At 40.1% G+C, this 23,221-nt stretch overlaps 1 protein-coding gene across 1 annotated transcript in view; it reads right to left on the bottom strand.

Annotated features, from left to right (window-relative positions):
* Window positions 1-13,875: 13,875 nt before the first annotated feature.
* klf7b (Kruppel-like factor 7b) overlaps window positions 13,876-23,221 on the bottom strand; it is a 63,692-nt gene continuing 54,346 nt past the window's right edge. Inside the window, exon 4 of the mRNA XM_053439614.1 lies at window positions 13,876-22,125. Within this exon, the coding sequence (XP_053295589.1) occupies window positions 22,074-22,125 (52 nt within the window). The 3' untranslated portion in view covers window positions 13,876-22,073. The remainder of the gene's footprint in view (window positions 22,126-23,221) is intronic.

Below are 23,221 nucleotides of genomic sequence, written 5' to 3'. Positions count from 1 at the left end.
CGTCGCTGATTAAAGCCACATGACTGTTTCACAGCTTCATGTGGCCTTTAAGCAGCGGTACACAGCAGCAGAGTGAGAGTGCATATAGAGTCAGAGCTCGGAACAAGGTTAGAGAGCTGCAGGAGTATCACACTGGTAATTACTGAGGCAGTTACACATACATGCACACTCACACACACACACACACACACACACACACACACACACACACACACACACACATCTGACATCTGTAGGCAACTGGTGCCATGGCAGCTAACAGCTAATTGGATCATTGTCTGGAAAGGAGTGAGGAGGAGCGAGGGATGGAGGAGGGAAAAAAGAGAGAGGAGAGGAAAGCTGGCAGGGGAGAGAGAACACGAGATTAATGAGACCAAGTGCTCTCATAAGACTGCTGGGCAAGGTGAAACTCTCCAGGGATACGAGCGGCAGATTTATACGTTATGCAAAACCCCTGTCTATGTTGTAGCCATGAAGCACCTGTGTGGTTTCAGACTTCTGATCTGATGCAGATCAATATAATGTGTGATCGTTCATCGTCTCAGAGCAGCTGTATAATAAATTACACTGAGCTTTATAGATGGAATATATACATTTCAAGAGAAAATATGCTAATTCAAAACAAACAAACCCACTAATCAGTGTCTGTCAGTGCATTCGGTGACATCCGTAGACTGAATATAAAGATGGACGACACGGCCATAAGCTCTTATATCTTCCATGTTAGTGGCTTAGTTGGACGTGGACCAAACTAAAAAGTAAATGTCAAGTTATTTATTATATAGTTCTTTATCACAAGGAGGTATGTTCAGTTTATGTTTCAGGTAGGCTGGGTTTGAGGACAACATGATTGACTGCTGAGACTGACCCGTGATTGGTCCAGCACCTGGATACTGTGGCTCAATCCCCTGATCTCTACTGCGCAGACTCTGGCACCAAATGGCTTCAAGGCAGGAATGGTATATTTTGGCTTCAGTTTGGACAATGGGTGGAAGTGAAGATGCGTCGTTCATTCATACAAGCGATTCATTGCAATGATGTCCCAAAGACAGAAAATGAAGCTGGGAAAATCCCTTTTGGGAAAAAGTAACAGGAGCCATTAACAGTTTGGATTACTGGACTACATCAACAGAGACAGAACGACAGATAGGGCAAAGGTCACTGTGGGTGATGAGAATCCTCTCTCCTCCTCATTTAAACTTCTCCTATCCCTCTATTTACTAAATCAGATAAAAAATGTCCCGTTCCATGTCTTGCTGGTATGGACCACACATATACCTCCATCTATCCAGAGCTGCCTAAAAGTGCAGTGCACGTGTTGGTCATGTCTGTTGATGTTTTTTTTGTTGGAGTGTGTGTAGAATGCACTGTGATTTTTGTTGCAAAACCAATTTTACCGTGGGGGGCAAATAAAGAATCTTTTTATCCATCCAAGACAATTATTTGATAATTCTTCAGCTATGTGGAGAATGTAAGCCTCTGAAAAGAAGCTGTTTGATTTCATAAGGCACATTTACTGGTTGATTCAGTCTGATCAACCTTGTTGAGCAGCTGCAAACAACCTTCTCCGGATCAAACACCAGATAAAGTTAGTTTTCTTGAGCTGGTATAGAGCCTCTCTCCTTTGAATCTTTGGAGATAAGAGAATGCAAATTAAATGTGTTTAAGAATCAAACTAATTATTGATAGAGGGTCTAATTTTTAAAAGCGAGGAAACCCTTTTCCTGATTGTTCGACATTTTCTTTTTGCCCCAGTAGACGACATGTGTTGATCTTCATTTTGTGTGTGTGTGTGTTTGTGTGTGTGTGTGTGTGTGTGTGTGTGTGTGTGTGTGTGTGTGTGTGTGTGTACTCGCATATCTTTACTGGAAGCTGTAGTCAGGCGAATAATGACTCATATGGATGGTCTAGTGAGACAATGAGGGCGGCTGGAGGGTATCACTCTGCATGAGCATGAACATGAGCATGAGCATGAGCATGAGCGTGTGTGTGTGTGTATGTTACAGTGCTGATTGAGGGAATGTCACAGGGCAATGAGAAGGAACCAGGCCAACTGCTTCCAGAGCGCTGGCGGTCAATTTAGACGGACTGTCACAGTGGCTCCCCTCATGTCTACGTTGCCTCCTTCCCCTGTGCTTTCCAAGTGCTAACAGCACACTGTGTGGACGATCTGTGTGTTGGTGTGTTAGAGTGTGTATGTGTATTCAATGGCCTATATATGACATGGGTATAGCCTTATAGCCAGATGGTAATGATGCCCCACTGGCCTCCATTTGGAACTGAAACACTGACAAGTTGTGAGCGCTGTGGATGTGAAGCGGCAATGAGCAGTGACAGGACCAAAGCTTCCACTGTCACCGCTGGACACAGCAAGGACAGGCTGGTCGCGTGCACGCACACACACACACAATGAAGACCTTTTCTTCTGACCCCTGAAGCCGAGGGATTTATTTTGACACAATCCCAGAATGACTCGATGTTACATGATAAAGTTGCTGCTGAGAGAATATTTATTTCTCATAAATTTATGATTTAAGTGTCATAATTGAGCTTTTCTCTTTTGACCCCTCCACCCCCTGAAATTCCTTCCTTAACCTAATGGCCCTGAAATGTCGTCAAATCGTATATCCATCACTAAGTTTATAAACACTTTTTGAAAGTGATCCTTTCACTGACAGATCAAACCATAGCAGTGTCCTTGTTGCTCAATGTACGTATTGTATCTGCAGTTTAAGAAAAGTCACAAGATCAGAAAGGAGGTATTTGACTAAATTACCAGGTTATGGATTTGAATTGCTAATTCTCTTCTGCAGATTACTTACAACAGTAACTGGTCTTCTGGATGTGGTTTAACAGCTTTTTATGTGTTGTTTTCCGATACAGCTAAGATGCATCAAGTGTTAAGGGGATCTTTGTCTAAATCTGCACCATCTTAAGTATAAATTATTTAACTTCAGCCAATTGGGGTCTCTCAATCAAAAACAATAACAAAAGACCTAGTAATGTATTTAAGTTTCATTCACATTACACTGCAAACGGCCATGAATGATCATGATCCATAACGAAGGATACAAGAAGGGAAAAACCACAGACTGGCTAAGTTATAGCAGAGACCAGCAAAGGGATACAACGCCAATTAAAGACGAAGAAATGAAATGTCCAGCTTGAATAAAATTTGATATTTTTCTGGGTTTGAACATTATTGGAAGTATTTTGGATAATGTAACTACACAAGTCAGCAACATTTTAGTTGTTTTTAGACATTTTAATGAAGAATTGTATATCTCTAAGATAATCAGTCCTTGCATCCTCCTGGAATTGTTTACAGCTTTTAATAAAAACCTGCTGAGTTGTCTTTGTTTTGAGTCCAAGCAGAACTTCTTACATTATAATTCACTGAATAACTTTGAATTCAATTGAAAAGCTGAAGACAATAGATATTTTTAAACCCCTTGTAGCACAAATGCAGCTTATAACTCTAAAGCGGCATTGTAACTGGAAACTCAAGGTCTTCTGTAAGTAGGTGTGGGGAAGGAGAGGGTTGAACGGAAGAGGGTTGACTCACTGGAGTTGAGGAGGCAAAACATTTTTTATTTTCTTCACATGACTGTTTTTAATTTTTACCACTTTTAAATTCGATTTTATGATCATGAACTTCATTGAATAATTCCTCTGACTAGAACTTCATACTATGTGAAATACAGTCATCAGTGCGTTCTTCTCTTTGTTCCAGTTCTATCAGAGCAGATCGTAGTTAGACAACCTCAGACCTTGAATCAGGAGACAGGGATTGTGTATACATGTGAAAAGCCTGAGTGTGTGTGTGTGTGTGTGTGTGTGTGTGTGTGTGTGTGTGTGTCGCCTCCCTTTGTGTTTTCTGCACCTGATGCATTGTGCAGCGACCCATTGTGGAAGAGGAAAAGGAAGAGGAAGCCTGAACCAACACAGACACACACACACACACACACACACACACACACACACACACACAAACACACACTCGAACACAAACGTAAATGAATCACCAATCACAGCTTCTGACTCTTCCTTTGCTTCTCTACACTTTTGTCACTTTTTCTCACTTTCACTTTTACAAATGAAGCCTCCCAGTTTATTAAATACAGTTTCAAACAGTTTATTGAATTACAGAAGGTGCAATTATATTACACTGCAGAATTAATAACCTTTAATATAATTACACTTTATTTAGTAGGAGCCATCTAAGGAGCATATCTGTACTTCGTATCGTATATTGTTATGCCTTCTTACCTTGTGTACATTAATGCTTTAGCCTTAAACACAGCGTGGAATGTTCATCTATTAAAAAAAGCTTAAGTTTATTCAATAACCTTCACAATTTAAAAAAATTATATTTATTGATCAGTCTGACTCTGCAGAGATCAGGCTGTTCTACTTCAAAACCTCCATCAATTCTCCACAGATGAATGAGAGGAGAGACGGGACCCTCCAGCAGCTCCGCTTGTTTATCCTTTCTATACGTTTCCTGTGTGATTACAGACTGACAGAGATGACATATAAAGAGCTCAAGGCTTTTAGTTGCATGGACGTGATGTTCCTTCAGGTCTGTTATGAAAGGCAAGGGCACCATTAAGAGACATCTGATGAGAGTCGAGCTCTGATGAAAGCAAAAATCTATTTTCTCTGAACCTGAGAGAGAGGATTTTGCTGGTTTGCACAGATTAACTTCTGTGGCCGTTGCAGCATTGCAGAACCTGAACGAGTTGGTTTCCTACAGAGCTCGACCAGCTGAGAGGTGGACGTCAGAGAGTAGGAGGATAAACAGATTTTTTTAAATGTATCTTGTGTTTCTCCATCTCTGTGTTTAAATGTCCATCATATTCATCCCGTTTGTGCAGGTTGGGTCTATAAAGTGCAAGAACTGCTCCTCTGACGTGTTTGATCGATCTCAGTGGTAGAAGGAGACTTCACAGATCACAAACCAGCTCGTACTGCTGCACCGTCACTGTGAGGCTGAAGGTCTTTGAGTTCAAAATAACCCACTTTGTCATTCCTCAGGTCGACCAACAATCTGAAGCTCTGCATTTAATTACGTAGAAACAGCCATGAGCATTATCTTAGAATTTCCTGGAACATTTCCTGGATACTCAGTAATTTAGCACAAGAGAAAATAGAACACTTGAACACATGAAAATATTGATTCATTATTCTGGCCTGAAGCAAGTTTCACATCTCTACATGTTTGAGCTGACTCACTGTGCACTGATTAAAAGACTAACTAGGTTTAGTTTAAAGCTAATTGGAGATTAACACATAATCATTATCAAATAATGGATCCAAAAAATAATCACCATAAAACACAGAGTAAAAAAATATATGGGATACTTATAATGAAACTAGGTGACATTAAATAATAACACTGTATTGCAATGTTCTATAACTCGATATGAAACTGTTCCTTTAGGGAACTGTATAACACTACAGGAGACAATATAATGGTAGTATATGGTTTTATAATGACACTTTAGGAAACAATACAACAACACTACATGATACTATATAAATTCACTATAAAACATTATACAACAACACTCTATAACACTATGTAAAATAGCATAGGATTCATATGATAACAGAATATAGGAATCTATACAATGACCCTCAGTAACACTAGGGATATATTTAACATAACATTATATACTATAATGTATCTAACATAGGTATATAATAGTAGGTATATAACAACACTATAGGCCACTACATTATGATGGTGGATGACAATATATAATGAGGCTATAGGACACTGTATAATGATAGTGTAGTGTATGTTTCTATAATTACACTATAACAACACAAATACACTCTATAATAACAGTACATGGTTGTTTAATGACACTTTATAATGATCATATAATGCTATAGTACAATATAAAATGATTGCATAGGGTTCTACAAAGACACTATTTATTGGGAACTATATAAGAAGACATTATAAAATAATATAGGATTACTACAATAACAGAATATAGGGCTTTATACAATGACACTGTTTGACACTAGAGAATTATATAACAACGCTATATAATGACAGGATACGATTCTATAACGACTCTGTATGACAGTATTGGCACCATAGGACACCACATAATGATAATGAATGATGTGTAGGTGGCTATATAATAAGACTATGGGATACTACAGTATATTGCACCACTAGGACACTGTATAAAGAGGATATTAGACATTATAAAGATATTAAAAGCCAGCCAGTGCTATGTTTAGTTTGTGACAGTGTGACGTTTTCACATCTCAAACTTGTGACATTGAGAAGGATGAGTTCTCTCCAGCAGTGAACCACATTTCAGGTGAGGGAAGCAAAGTGTATTTACGAGTATAGATGTTTCACTGTGTGTGGCTCAGTTTGACTGCAAACTACACGATAATCCACAGTTGCTGAATAAATTTAACACTTCTGCCCAGAAAAAAAATAAACATCCATAAGACGGAGGAGGAGGACGATGCGTTTATTCTGGTAAACAGTGTCTGAACCGGTGTGTAGTGAGACGAAAGAGGAAGAAGAGGCTGCTGCCACACATAATCTCTCTCTCTCTCTCTCAATCTGTGCAGGCACTGAATAATTTAAAGCTTTACAGCACAGCCAGCGATAAAGTCTACCAAACGGCAGAAGCTCGGAGACAGAGGCAGACGATGGTAGAAACATCACTTCTGGATATTCCACTCTCTGTGATAAGCAGAGCATGCGGCGCTCATCGTCTGCACAAAGACGACGATTTACTAGATTACTGCTCCAGATAAAAACGTAATGTTACCTGATTGTACCTCGTCATTTTGAGGAGGCTGATGCTTTTATCATGTTCCTTTGAGCTGTGTGTGCTCCTCCTGTGAAACTTGGTTTCGTATGTCATATATATATATATATATATATATGAATAAAGCCATACAAATATAAAATCTGACACAAACATCTTTACTGCCTGTACTGCTCTTGAGATATAATCATAACAATCTTTAGAACTAATCGATTTAAATTATAGGGCACAATGTCCATGTCATCCAGTTGGTCAAGTAATATTTTTTTGAGCATAAACTAAGAATGTGAATGCGTGGCTGAATCTTTTTATATTTTTCTGAAATACGAGTGAAGAGATTTTCCATTTGTTAATTGTCCATTGCTAAATGATGAATTTATTTTTACTCATTCTTTTTGTTTGGATTTTTTCTCAGTCAATAGCTAAAAAAATAGGATTAAAAAAAAAACTTCCACTGCAGTAGAAGCAACGGCACTACAATTCAGCCCACAATGAGAAGAAGTGCATCACTGAGGGCTGGTGCATAATCACAGTCCTGATCATCCATTCAACTATTGACTTTGGATGTTGGAAACCCTTAAGTAAGTAAGTAACTCTTTTTCCATTTTCTTTAACCATGTTTGATGATTTGATCATTTTGATTATCAAACTTTTTCTATATATTTCTACATAACTATTAGAAATATTTATAATGTCCATGAAAAATCATATTAAACACTGTAGCCTCCCTGTCTAAACAGAGTTCTTCTGAAGCTGAAGTGAAGAAAACCATCTTTCGTCCTGATATGACGTTTAAGAAATCGGTTCCCCGCAACAAAAAAACGAAAGCTCCTGAAGTGGAGTGCGGAGGAGACTGACAGGGAGACCAGAGATTAGCGGTGATAGCAGGCTAATGTGTGTTTGACCTCCTGAGTGGCTGTAAGCAGCAGATAAGCTGAAGAGTTGATTGTCCGTGGAGCTCCGCAGACACTCGCTGTAATTAGTTCATCTATCTGAACATGTAAAGACGGAAGTTACACAGAACACCTCTCTCTGCTCCACTGACCCCTGGGAGTCCAGACGTCTGCCCTTTGACCTCTGCAGACTAAGCCTCTGGGGTCCGACAGAAAGTCCATTCACCCTTTCCCCCTCAATTAACATCACTACATGTATAAACTGACGTTCAAAAACAGGGGTAAAAAAGAGTGCTTCCAAATCTTTTCAGTAAAACTGAAGTGTTTTCGCGAGACTGCAGCAAAACTTGGCTCGGGAGGAGACGCGCAGGCAAACTCTATCAGCACTGACTCAATCTTAAAGCTGCTGTTTGAAATTCAGGAAGACGGAGTCACAACTAATCAGGTTTCCCACCTCCATAATCTGGCAGGAGCTGTATTGAGTTTGGCAGCCTGAAACGAGCCCGCACACCAGGAAACCAACAGCAGAGACACACACCTGTCCAAGAGCAACACAGTGGGAGCTCACGCTTTCTTCATTCATCACACACACACATCACGAGTGCAACAAAAGCCAACTCTTCCGCAGGCCACTTGACGAGGGGGGATGATGTGCAGTTAAATAAATATGTCGCTTGTGTTATTTATTAATGTTAATAAGACACCAGAATCAATGGAATCGCTCCCTAAAGACCAAAATGAGGTCAAATCCAGGTTTTTTGTGTAGTTTCTTTAGAAACCCCCCAAAAATGTGGAAAGACACAAAACCTTGCAATGTTAAAGTGGATCTGTATGTATATGTAAGTTCTAATTTAAGGGTTATTTCCTGACCCCCACTGAATCCTTCCACCGAATTTCATAGCAATTCAATCAGTAGTTTTTGTGTAATCCTACAGAAAATCCAACAAATTAAATATAATAATAATGAATCTCCTTTTCAGCACCTTTGCCTAAATGTCTGCTGCCACAATGAATGAAAGTACATTTATCTTCAATTTCAAAAGCTTAACCTTTTCTATGTTGCTCAGAATAAAATTTGAACAGGACCTGATCTGAATCCAGCTCCATTGGTCATATCAGTGGATGAAATCTTCACTTGAATTGACTATAAATGCAGCTTTAGCAGTGAAGCTGTTGGTGAACCAGCAGCTGCTGGATATAGTTACAGAAAGCATTGTGTCAAAGTACCACAGCAGGAAGCTGTACCTCAGCAGCAGCTTCCTAGTTCTTTTAGTCTTAATGCTGAACTGAAGTTTAATGAACTTCTCAGAACTGTGGGTCAGGTTGCAAAAAAACGCCATCTCTCCTCAAAGTTTTCTTTAATCATGGAGGAAATATTCAAAGGCTTAACTTAAACATAAGTCAAAGTTACAAGTAACATGAACTCAAAATCGTACATAAATATGAAAGTTAATAATATAGAATACAATTATTGGTTCTTTAAATTATAAGTCTGAATTCTCCAAGTAACCAGTAACTCAAATCATTAATCATCAAGTATTAAGTACTGTAGCAGGAAATGGAAACTATAACTTCAAAATGTAATCCAAGTACAGTACTTGAGTAAATGTACTAAGTTACTTTCTAGCAAAGGCTATTGTTTTATAGTAATTTATTAGAATTACCATCAGATATATGTGTAAGTACAACTGGTCTCTGTATAAACAGATGGTAGGAGCACACACACACACACACACACACACACACACACACACACACACACATACACACACACACACACACACAGACACACACACGCGTAGATTAATTACCAAGGCTGATTTTTTCTTTCTCGAATTATGATATAAGGAAACTGTTAAGGCTTCACGATTAAAATAATTAACAGCAAAACGAGCAAGTAGTGTGAAAAATATAACTCCTATCTCATGGGACGTGCTTACTCCTAAAACTGTGTGTGTGTGTGTGTGTGTGTGTGTGTGAGAGAGAGACAGAGGGAAAGAGAGGTTTGTTCGTTTCGTTTTGTATTTTTAGATCAGTGTGTTTGGGCTGAGACTCTGGAGGCTGCAGAGCTCACACAGCTCAGACGGATGAGATGCTGCTAAATCACGACAAATAAAAACAAGAAAACAACATCTACAACAGTTTGTAATGAACCAAATAAACATTTGAATTAAAATCCTACAAACAGTGTTTGTTTCGTGCGTTGCTCACATTATTCTGACAGAGAAAATGGATTTTTGCCTTCGGAGCAGATTTGTCTTTGTTCACATCCTGTTGGAGACGATCTGGAATAGTTTCAGGCAAATACACAGAGACAATTACAGTAGTTATACCTGATGTCGGGTTTTAGAATATTAACATCACTCATCTGGTGAAACTGCTCCATATTTTTCAAACGTATGAAACAATAACTGCTTAGAAACCATAACTTTAAGATGGCCCACCCGAACTCACTGAACCAGGAACAATATCAACATAAAGCCTAACGACTAAGACGTGTCTGGGGAGTGGCTGGTTTAAAGTTTAATACCTTTAAGTCGGATTAGGTGCCGTAAAAAATCAAGATTTATGAATTATACCTGGTTACGTCAGAGGTGGGTGCATCAAACTTGGATGGATGGATGACAGATTTGAAGAAGTCATATCCTCATTGTCCTAAGATTCATTGGTTCCGAGCTGCAGCTGTGAGAATAAACACGAGGCTTGAATGAGGTTGATGTTTTTTGGATTAAATTCAATGAAATGAGTTTGATGTGGATTAACTCAAATGAAATTGATGCAGGACACTGGAGTTCATCTCTTGTCATAGATGTTCATTTATCATCTGTGATCTTTCCTCAACATAAACCATGTGTTTTAGTTTCCTAAACTCTACCATACCAAACAGGTTGACCCCTATTCAAAGGGTGATTTCCGTAAAATTTTAATGACAACGTGAGAGAGATAAATTGAGAATTAACAGCTGCTGTGGTTTTAAAGTATTTTGTTATTCAGCTCCCAACAAACTGTTTGGATTGACTCTCATCTCTCAGCCATAGCAGGGTGAACATACCAGAGCATTTAACAGCTGAGCGGCTACACAGTTCACTGAGAAGTTGGTAGAGACTGAGCTGAAACTGTGCAGATGTGTAACCCTAACCCATTTCAAGAAGAACAGGAAGGCACAAGATAAGGCAGGCTGTGCGGAAACTGGTGTTCAGTAACCATCAGACTTACAGGAGAAACTCAGGTGATCCCAAACTACTACAGGCAGCGAAACCTGGCGAAACTCGGGAAGCAGGAAACACAAGGGAACAGTGAACAGACGAAACAGGAAGGAACTGAAGCAACAGGATAATCACATTAGATACATTAGACTGGTTCAGGACTCACCTGATCCAGCCCTAACTATATAGGCTTTATCAAAAAGGAGCATTTTAAGTTTAACCTTGAATTTAGAGATGGTGTCTGCCTCCCGAACCAAGAGTCGGAACAGCTGGTTCCACAGGAGAGGAGCCTGGTAGCCGAAGGCTCTAACTTCCAGAAGGGATCTGTTGGGACAACACAGTGTTATGAGCTCTTTGATAAATGAAGGGGCTTGATTGTTAAAGGCTTTTTATGTAAAATGCAGGATCTTAAATTCTATTCTGAATTTTACAGGGAGCTAATGCGGAGAAACTAAGACAGGAGTAATATGATCTCTCCTTCTATTTCCTGTCAGCACTCGTACGGCAGCTTTTTGGACCAACTGGAGGCTTTTCACAGACATACTGGGACATCATACTAAGACATCCTGATAATGAAGAATTACAGTAATCCAGTCTAGATGTATCTAATTCATGGACTAGTTTCTCAGCATCCTTCTGTGACAGGATGTTCCTAATTTTCACAATATTGTGCAGGTGGAAGAAAGCTGTCCTATAGATACTTGTTTTATATGTGGGTCAAATGACATGTGCTGGTCAAACACAACTCTAAGGTTCCTCACAGTGGAGCTAGGGGCCAAACTAACACCATCCAAGGTGACTTTGTGGTCAGGCAGTGTTTCTCTGAGATGTTTAATGAATAAGACTCCTGCTGTATATTATAATTTTTATTTTTATTTAGAATTTTGTATAACTCTTTTTAATTTGCTTTTAAATACTTATTTGTCTTCTTATGACACTTGTACAATCTGTCGTGATGCCTTTAATTTTTTTTTCAAGTACTCTAATTTGTCAAGTACTTGTGTGTAAAAAAAGCTATGTTATAGTTATCTAGTGGTCGATATCAGCTTTTAAATCAGCTTTAAAAGTTAAAGTTCACAATTTGTTTATATCCCTACCCCCCCCCCCCCCCCCCCCATATAAATCTGTTATCTAGAATCTAAATATCGTTGTGTTGATGCTATGGAAAACAACGGTTGAAAATTGTGGCCACTGGACAAATACAAATATAGAAATGCAATATATATATATATTAAATTAAAACTTTATTAAGTTTATTAAAAAGAAACTTTATTTTTCAGCCCAAGAGGTAAAACACACATTTAAATTATATTTTTCCACATTTTTATTTTTCAGTGGACAGGACTCATTTCAGAGCTGTAGCTTTTTTGTGCAAAGTTGTGATATTGTCCTCTGTTAGCACAAAGCAGCATTAAAGGCCGGTATTGGATAAGTATAGTGTAAGTATTGCGGTGGACACTGAGTCACTCAAACGAGCTGACATGGGCCTTCTGGGAGATAAACCATAGAAAATGCTATGGGGCAGTTCCACCACATTTCTGTTTAGAAAAGCTGATGGTTGCTGTTTCTGTAAAAAACACTCACCAACACTAAGCAGTCTAATGCTGCTGAATACGATTATAAACAGCTCACTCGACTTCCCCCTGCATCTCCGACAGCACAACTTCAAAATGCCCCCACGCTAATCAACATTGTGAAGTCCAGTTTCAAGCCAACACAGCCCACTGCTGAGGAACGATAATAATCCTCCGCGTGTACAATATGTGTGAAAATGCAAGGTCTGTATTTACAGAAATGCCCAAAGACCAGTTAAGATGATTTAAATGGAGGGAGCAAATACCAAGTCTGTCCTTCCAGAGAAATACAATCACAATTCCGTCGCTTTTAATTAGTTAATTAGCAATTTCTATGTAGGAGGACAAACTTACAGAGCAGATATGCTGCACATGAGCTCCCTTTCCTCCACCTAATTTATCCCCAATTAGCCATTAATTATTTGATTACCTCATTTAGCCCTGGTGTCTGGGTTTGGATGTCAGCGCACTCAGTGACAAGTTAGATCTAATTAAAGAGCAGGACAGTCTCAGCAGCCATTTGCAGGCAGGGGAGAGCCATAGATATTCATGAGATTGTTTTAATTTGTAATAAAGACTTAAATTACCACCGGTGTTGAGAATATGAGCCGTTCTGTGGTGGTTATGTGGCGGCGGCCCTCTGCGCCATACGTCTGCGCTCTCGCCAATGGCCAGACAGGGTGTTTCCATCTGCTTTAAATGGCTGTTAACAAGGAATAATGTGCCGTCATGTTGCTCATAATTTAATCGTCTGGGTGTCCATACAGGGGGGATTTCAGTCATTTGGAAGGTTATAGTGGGAGATTTCTGCCAGCTTCGTCGAAAGTGAAGGGATGCAAGTGGAATGAAAAGAAGCAAACTTTCAATGGATCAGAAAGTGAAGGGAAATACACATTTATTTAATTTCTATTACAGCTGCTCCACATGTAATTTGACTACATTATGCTTAAATGCCACATCTTCAAGGTTACCTGTTAACTGTGGTTAATAAATGATGTTGGCTCTGCAAAACAAACCATATATTAGGATTTCACCTTTGGTGCAAACAAAGTCTGGTGGGAACGTTGTTTAGTGCATTTTCTGTGGGTTTTTTTTGTTGTTTTTTTTCAAGACAAATACTGAAATAATCAATTAGGACTAAACTCTGGATAATGTTTGAATGAGCCCACTTATCTGACCCGTTCAATCTTCTGCTGAGTTCTTTATATCTGAAAAGCAAACTCCAGAGAAAGTCTGGGCCCAATTGTTTGGGAATTTGAGTTCATGTTTGAAAATGTCTGAAGAAAATCCTGCATCAAGTAAAAGTGTTTCATGAGTCATGAGATTGCAGATTTTGGGTGTGTTAAGGATTTTGAAAACCTTTTTTTAGAAATAAACACACGGGAGCCGCATCCAGATTCTACCATTTATTACACATATTACATTCTTAAATAAAAATGCTCCACTTAACAGTTCTTGCATAGATATCTTACAATACCAATTTAGAAAAGAATTATGAAACAGACCAGTAACAAAAATAAATTTTTCTTCTTCCTTAATAAAGAACATTACCTTACTAACATCATATAATACAAATAATATTTTAAACACTTTGTACAGGAAAACATCGTAAGAGAACTCAAAATGAAAAAAAGAAAAATAAAGAAAAACACTCAACAGATGTGACAGTGACAGAGGAGAGGACGGCGGGTGAGAGTGATCCCAGGTTGATATGAGAGGTGTCAGGGTTACAGAGCCCCGGAGATGTGGAGATGGTAAAAACACGTCTGCCATCGTCTTCACTTTTATCTATTCATCCCAGAAAACACACAGTTGTGATTCTTAAACAGACTATGGACACACTGGATATGAAGGGGCTTAAATACCCGCTTTCACCTTATGGCACCTGGGGATTGGTCAATTTTACAATACATTAGGATGAGACTTGGCACCAAAATCCATTCTGTGTCTCCAGATTTCTCTTTGAGTCGATGTGGATGCTGATATTTATTACTTTAGAGCTAAATGATTGAAATAAATTTAACAAACCTGCTGCAAGTTTCTGTGTTTAATCTTATTTTTGTGTTAATCTTTATTGGAGAACTCGCAAAGTAAGAATTTTGGTCTATGTACATAAAATTTCTTGAATCTTTTTCATCACTTTTGCCTCTTAGCTTGTTGGTTATGATAATATGTTACGTGCAAGATGAAGTGCAAAGGTTTTGGAAATGGGATTTTTCATTGAATACATACTGCATCATTCATTTCGGCAAGACCAACGTCTACGTCGAAAAAAGATGATGGTTTATCCCATAAGTGAGTGTCAATAGAATTCAAATGATTCTCCCTACATCTACAACTGTAGGCGGACGTTCATCTTTGAATACATTTACATTAAAGTGTGGACAAGATTAGTTTTTGTGTTTCATACATGACGTAAGAAAATAATAACTCTCCAACACAGGTGGGAACACATTTCAGACTTCATCATACACAGTTTTATCTTTGTAATTGGCCAAGATTGATATGATGCTGTAATCAGTTGGAGGATGTAGCTACTGTCTATTCAAAAGACAAACATAATTATTTGGTACCAATCCTCATCCACATACATAGAGATAAAGATAAACCAATGGGCCAACTGAAGTAGTTCTTCATCACAAGACCTTAACGAGATAGCATTAGGCATCAGAGGCGAACTGAGATGGAAAAGCACCTACAAGGACAGGTCGAATGAAGTTAAACAAACTGACTGAGGACATTTAGCTGGAAAAGTAATTGCAGTTTCCCCAAAAAACTGCTTCGAGCTCCCAAGCTGCATAGCTTTTGAGAAGTAGAGCTGGATATCTGAGGACTGGCGGCGACCTGGGCCCCTGAGGGCTCTGACGGTTGTGGCTCCAGTTGGAGAGGGGTAGGGTGAGGTGGGTAAGAACAGACAGACACAACGGGAGGAGTAAAGGATCTGTGAATCTCTTATATACTGACACATCAAGCATGGACAGACACAGTATTACATACAGCCAGACAGGCAGACAGACAGACAGACACTCCGGGATGCGAGTGATACCAAGAAAGTTCAAACAAGTCACAGCTGGACTGAGTGTAAAGTATCCCCCAGACTGACGGTGATGAAAAAGGCATTGCCCTGGAAGGTTATGATATCTCAGTCGGATCTCTTGCGAGTGGACCCATTGTAAATGGTTCTTGGTGGCAAAGTGCATCCTGGACGTGGGTAACAAATGTTAAGTGGATTTCTGAGTGCTCCAACAGACTATGCTAGCTGTGCCCGGATGTGGTGAGTGCAAAAGCTAAGTATGATCATGTAGTGCAACGTTTGCGAGAACTAAAGTAGACCTATAGAAATGGTGAAATGTCTGAGACGGTGCTGGATAATTTCACACAGAGCGGTCTGTAAGATCTCACGCTATTTACAAAAGCTGCCAGAAGTAACAATCCTACTTCGGGTGGATATGGTGGAGAACTGTGGAAACTGAAGCCGGGTTCCTCAAAGGACGATGCCTAAACAACTGGCTGTGGTCAAAGAAGGAGGACGTCTAAAGGCTGTTTCACACTGGGTTTGAGGGGGAATCACCTCGTAGATATGAGAAATTTGGTTAAAGAAGCATTTCTCGGCTTCTGGTTATTGTGAAAAGTTTAGATTTGTGGGGTACACACTGCTCTATGGCTGCAAAGCAATCTTATCAATTAATCTGAAGGTTTATTTTTTTGTTATTTTTTATCAAGCTATTAAATAAATCATTCCCTGATTTGAAAATATCCACCAGTGTCAAAACACCTTCAGTTCCAAAGGAGATTCCTCTTGACCATTTGATGCATGGGGATGATGAACTCATGTGATAACACCTTGGTTCCCCAAATCTCCAGTCCACCTTTTACTCTGAAATATGAGACTTGTTTAGTGCTATTTGCAGCGTGCTAAGAAACTAACTTTAACTAAAGCTACTTCACTCCTGCTTAAGCTGCTAGCGCCACTACAGTGGGCACCCTATAAGACCATGAGAACATTATTTTACATTTGTGAATGATGAGTTTGGCTCCAGCTGACAGTGGACCCGAGAACGAGAATGATACGAAGCATGAAGGTTCGGAGCAAACCGGTAATTAAGATTTAATTGGACAAGTGTGTAAGAGAAAAAAAACGGGACAAAAAACAATCCCTCTCCTTCTACCTGCCATACATCGCTAATTTTCTGCGTCTCTGCCTCTCGGCTCGTTCCCTCTACATCCACTACATTCACAGCAGTTAACTTGCAAATATGCAAATCTTTGGGCAAAATGTGTAAAGTGTGCATTCAGCATTCCTGCAGCTTATAGTGCATGGACAACTGCTGTGGACAGAGTGGGAGCTATGGGGGTCAGGATGGAGGGAAACACGGATGGCACTTCCACTGGGGAGGATGACGGAGCGTCGGGGGATTCAAGATTAAATATCTGATGGGACATTGCAGATAAATCGTAATTTATTGAATCTGTAATACATGAATAAAAACCGAGGGCTGATTTAAAGATTTGCACATGGCTAAATTATTTCTGAAATCCTTTTGTTCATCAAATTGAATTTGCAACGGGATATTCTGTTTCTCCTGCATCAACTTCTGGGTACAGACCTGGCTCAAGGTCACTGATGGGATTTTTCTTTTTTTCAGACCACCGAGTTTCCCTGTGACCTAGAGCGATAACTCATTAGCTGAAATGCATCCAGAGAACAGGACCTGGAAGTTTTTCATGCTAATCAGAGCGGCGGGACGGCCACTAACTGGCTGAGAGACGACAGCAGACCCCGAGCAAATCGCAGGGACAGAAAATCTGCTTCAACAGGCCGAGAGACACCGAGGGAACGATATCGGAGGTCATATCGAAAGTGACTTTGAGATCTGCCACATGTCGAGAGGGATTTTAATTAAAGAGGAGAGAAACGATGAGTCGCTTCAGTCTGGCCAGCAACACGATTTCAACGTAGCATTACATTTATGCTTTAAACCTGTGAATGAAATCAACAATCTGGTACGTTTACATAGTTTTTGGGGGACGTTTGTTTCGCAGAAATGTGCTGAAAGTCTCACTTTCTTTTAAACTCTACTTAAGGCTCATTTTATTCACAATTTATTGGCTTTTCATCTAAAATTTGTTAATTAAAAAAAAGGAGAAGATCAATTCAAGCAATTTTGTAACTTTAATTGTAATTTAGGGAGCAGGCAAACCTTTGTTTCCACCTGCAAGATGACACTGATCCACTCTCGTCTGTACATCAGGTTCTTTTGGGATATTAGCAGCTTAGAGGACGCGTCAGGTTTTACAAAGTGTCGGGGAAAACGAGTACAAAATGCAAATGACTTGCTGATTTTGCATCTGACTTCCTTTGTTAATGAAATGATCAAACTACACGGCAGCAGATGTGATTTTTTAAGATCTGATTTACATGTGGACACTCCTATTATTATTACTTCATCACTTTTTTAACAATCAGAACAATTACTAACAAATCCTGAGATTTTGGGCAGGAAAAACAGAAAATAGTTATTTAATTAATCTTCAATTAATTTAACGTGCTTCAATATTAAGTGCAAGTTTGCATCTCTTTGACTTAAATCATCGGGCAATGAATGAACTGTCAGAGCAAAAAAAACTCATGAACACATTGTAGGCCATTGCTTTGATTAAAAGCATTTCTCCCATGTGTTTGCACAATTAAAAGAAATCTGGTATCAACCATTTTGCTTAATCACTGCTTCCCTCACAGTTGGCCTAATGGGACACACGCACACACACACACACACACACACACACTCTCACACAAATACACATTCATTCCATCAAAAGTGCTACGATCCCCATCCCTCTGTGATTGTACGTCCTTCTACATCCCTCTGCATGTCTCAACATTTTGGCGTGACCTTGCATCTTCCAAGCTGAAGAAAACAACCATCGATACAGATTTTGTCACTGAAAAAAAAAACAGTAATAATGAAATGAAATGAAACATGAAACACTGGATTCATCTCATATGTGGGTTGATTTGTGTCATATTTAGCAGAAAGACAGTTAGTAGAGAAAGCTGCCGCTGGATACAGAGGTCTCATACGGAGGCGGTTCCCCGCTGATCTCTCCTGACTGGGGAGATTCTGCCCGTGGCTAAAGGGCAGTTCCGTGCTGGAGGTTTTTGGTATCGATTGTTCGAAGCTGCACCATAAACCCCCCCTGAAGGGGAATGTTTTCACTGTTTCACCTAATGAGGGCTGGCAAGGCCAACTGGCACGGCGACCGGGCACGACGGGATGTGAAATCTCCTGCCAGCTTCAGGAACCTTGCACCCTCACCCAGCCTACACCAGTCAGCAGCGGCAGCAGCGAGCAGTAGACTGTATGCATGCGCTACAGGGCCTGCAGGTGGTGGTGGGTGGATGGACCAGCAGTGTCAGTGCTACTGCTGATGTTGGTTGTCAGTAATGCCCTGATTGCGGGGCAGGTTTATTTCTTTCCGCGCAAACCACTGATCAAAGGAAGCAGGTTGTGTGGATATGTGCTCGCACCAGTTTCCACCTCTCGTGTTTTATCTTCTATCTTTGAGATCCTGATGTTATTTAATTTGCATTCAGGAAATTCACAAAAATGAGCCACTATTTTCAGCAAAGCCTAATGCAAGCTTCTTCCTACCCTTATTAAGCACTTTGCTATGCTTCTTTGTGTGTTGATAGGTCTAGATTGCTACCTCACATCCTCCATGTTGATGGACGGGACATGGACCAAACTGAAAAGTCAAAGTACACGCCAAATCCATTATTCTCGAAGACATTTTCAGTCATTTTATGTTGTTGTCATCACACTGAAGTGTTAACGTTTCCAGTTAGTTTGGTCTTAATCTCCTTCTTTATGAGGTTAGGTTTTCCATAAAAATAATTAATTATCAATTAGTGTAATTCATGACAGTAACAGGGGGTGAACTGTGACGGGACAAATTAGAATACGACACAGTCTAGATAATTAATGGGGAACACTGTTTTGACATGGAGAGTTAGGGCATTAGCCTGGGAGGAGGTATGTGCTCCCAGAGCGACCGTCTAATCAGTTATTTGATGATTTAAAAACATGAATCGTCTGGATTGACAGCTGAGACTGACTCGTAATCGGTGCGTGTATCGAACGCAAAATGGCAGCATTCGTTTCTGGGATATTTGGCTTCATATCTGGACAGTAGGAGGAAGTGAAGACACGTCGTCCATCTTTATTTACAGTCTAAAATTTGCAATGCTTGTGATCCTGAAGACAGTTTGCCTGAAATCAATTTAGTTGTTTTTTCCAAGACTTTCCATGAAATGGAAGTGGACGTGAAATGCCAGCATGTTTAAAATTTGGCTTAAAGACCTGCTGCAGTTGTTTCAGTCTGATTTATTCTTCGCTGAAAAAAGTGGCTCTTGCAATTAATCGTCACCAACGACGTAACTAGAGTTGGAGATAAAAACGCTGATTAAATGAGAGGCACAAACTGTGGCGGAGGATGTGTGGGTGATTGTTGGAACTGGGAACAAGCTGATTTCTCACTTCAAAGGATCTGAAATCGTTTGTTACCTCCAGCTGAGAGCTAAGATACTCTTCTACTAAACAACAGTCGCTAAAATCCTACTGTGAAAAAAGATTTGGGAGCAGAACATATAATTCCAGGAAGAGTGTGCATGTGTGTGTGTGTCATCATGAGCTGGTGTGTGTGCATTTGCATTAAAGCCTGCCATGCAGTGTTTTGTTTTCCAACTCCGTTCATTAGTTTAATAATTATTTTCCTAAATCGTATTAGTCTTATCTCGAGAAGAGCCATGAGCAAAGAAACTGCAGTGTGAGTGTATGTGTGTGTGTGTGTGTGTGTGTGGACGGAGTATATGTGTTTGTTCGGTATGCAAAGTGTAGAGCGAGACAGTATTGTTTTTGTAGTGTATTTTTTAAACCTTTTTATGATTTTTTTTCCATCGTGTTTCTTATTTTTTTTCCATATTTTTAGCAGTAGAAAAAAAAAGCACAGATAACATTGAAAAAAAGGTCAGTGCAGTCAATGGATACGAAACAGGCAAATTGGACCAGTGGGCCGGTGTGACCGCGTTTGTTCGGTTCCAACACCTAGAGGTTGGTTGGCGTCTTCCATCCCACGTGAAACAGCAGCACTGCGGCCTCATCTCTGGCCTTCCAGTGCGGCCAGTGAGATGAGATCTTAGATTCTGTGAAAGCGCTCCAGGATGACTTTCAGAATCAACGAAACCCCCCCCCACCGAAAAACAACACAAACGAGATTCCAGTTTTCAGCGAGTCTGACTCCAGTGCGGTGTGATTCCACTGAAGGTCAGGACAAGGTTGTGTTTTTCAGCTTTTCGTGAATCCTTGAGCAGAACGAGTAGCACAACAAACCGAAGACACTCCTGCTCTCCTCTTTGATTTTAGTCCAAAATAAAAAATACAAATCCATTCTCCGAGGGTCGTGCGATTCTGGTTTTCGTTCATCCTCTGGTTGCTTACAGGCCGCAGAGGCAGAGTCAGTGCACATGGGGATTAAAAGACCAACAACGCTCTCCTTCTCATCCCACACATTCTGTTGAAGTCATCTTAGATTCTCAGTTTTTTTTTTCTCTCTAACAACAATTCAGTGAGTTTTAAGACATTTTCTCCGAAAGAGAAAAGAACAAAGTATCAATCTTTGCAATAACAACAAGAAGAATTATTGTCCTCTTAGTAGAAAAAAAGGGAAGAAAGTGTCGCTGCGCATTTCTGTCAGGTAGCCTGCGGAGGCGGCAGGCGTCTCGGTGAGGGTGAGATGCAAACACCCGCTGAAGGAGAGCCTGAGAGTTGCAGTAGCGCCCGCTGACCGAAGCCCCATGGGTTCACCAAAACACCCAGCGTCCGAGCCCCGGGTTCGATTGTCAGCCATGCTAGAAGTCAATCTGTAAAGTCTCTCTCCTGCAGATTTGGCTTTGTTGTTTTCCTCACATAGATTACTGAAGCTGACTGCAGCAGATGATGGTTTCTTAAAGTCCGTGTATGAAAAACAGTAAGAAACAAAGGAAAGAAAGTTGAGTATTTGATTTCAGAAGCTGCTAAAGCACAAACAACTGACTATACGGATATTTAAAGTTTACCCACTGAACTAACTCCTCACCCAAAGTGATTCTATTGGTTAAAAAACACTGAGTACAGAGAAAGAAAAAAGGTGGCATTATGTTTTCGGCAAGCGAGTATATGTTGATTTGGCAGTGTCCAATCCCCCAGAGCAACATGACAGCGGCTCGAGGTCACCAGGATGATGCATTCAAGACAGGTGTGTGAACTGTTTTCTATTGCAAGTGTGTGAGTGTGTAATTTTTAAGAAAAACAACAATCTAGCTACTCCTCGTTTTCCTCCAGTCACCCTCATCTTCTTCGATGGAAAAGGCTGTCGGGCCGTTTGATCTCTACGGCCATCTCAGATGGATGCCGACATGTTTTTTTGGATGGGGTGAATGAGGCGGGCGGACGGCTTGACTGCCCATCCCTCTCTCCTCACAACTCTCCTCCTCCTCCTCCTCTTCTTCCTCCCCCTACTTCTTCCCCTCTCCCGCTCATTTTCTGTTCACCCTCAGATGTGCCTCTTCATGTGCAGGGCCAGGTGATCCGACCGGGAGAAACACCTACAGGGAGAAACAAAGAAATGGTGCCAGAAATATTAATGTTACATCCAAAGTATGCATGAAATTACATATGAAAAAATATATGAAATGAGAAAACATAAAGACGAAACTGTATTAATATGTAGAACCTGAATTGTTTTGCGGCAGAAAAGGAAAACTAAAAGCCATGAAAATACATACATGTGAATGTAAATAAATTTAAATTTACACAACTGACAATGTAAAGATGTGTACAAAGGCACGATAAACTGGAGATTTCACTACACAACCATAGTACGTCAGGTTGGCAAGTGTTGCTGATGAGTGCCTCGGGCTCTGTGTATTAGCTGTGAGTGTGCCACACTCCCTGCCCCCTTTAAATCCCCACTGGCTCTGTGTATTTCTTGGGAACCCTCCATAATCCCAGGCCCCTTGAACCTCCCACTGGCAATGTGTATTTGTTGGAAATGCTCCACACTTCCAGCCCGCTACGCTGAACATCGTCTCTGTGTACTTGCTGGAATTGCTCCACACCGCTAGACCCATTGAGACACTCACTGGCTCTGTGTATTTGCTGGGACTACCATTCAGTGACGAATTTTCCAACATTTGGTAATATGTCAAATTGATTGATCAAGAATTGACAGATTTAATACGTAGCTGCCATAGATGCTTCTGTAGCTTATAATAAACTGAAGAAGCCCCAATGGAAAATCTTATGTGAGAAAGTAACTAAACTTTATTTATAAAGCTTCTTTTGAAACCAAATTGGAAACCCATTGGTTTGTGAACTGTCTTTTTGTCATTTTGAAGCCACAAGTTTGTCATTTTATCTGGCACCATCTTGGTTTTTGAAACCAGAAGTTATCATATTTGGAGGATCGGCAGGTGGAGCCTGATCATACAAACTGTCAATCACACAGTGCACACATACCATGATTTATCGTCATTTTGGACCATAATTAACTGAATGATCTACATGCCGTATTGAGAATGATTTGAAATTTGAGATTATATACCCCTAAGGAAGAAATGTTTAGTGACACTATAAATCAACTGAGACGTCATTTTCTCGAAGAGAACAAGTCTTGTCGCCCGCTAATGGTCATTTGAGAGA

Source organism: Pleuronectes platessa, chromosome 14 (assembly GCF_947347685.1).
Source record: "Pleuronectes platessa chromosome 14, fPlePla1.1, whole genome shotgun sequence".
NCBI lineage: Eukaryota > Metazoa > Chordata > Actinopteri > Pleuronectiformes > Pleuronectidae > Pleuronectes > Pleuronectes platessa.
This window is presented reverse-complemented; position numbering and strand designations above follow the sequence as displayed.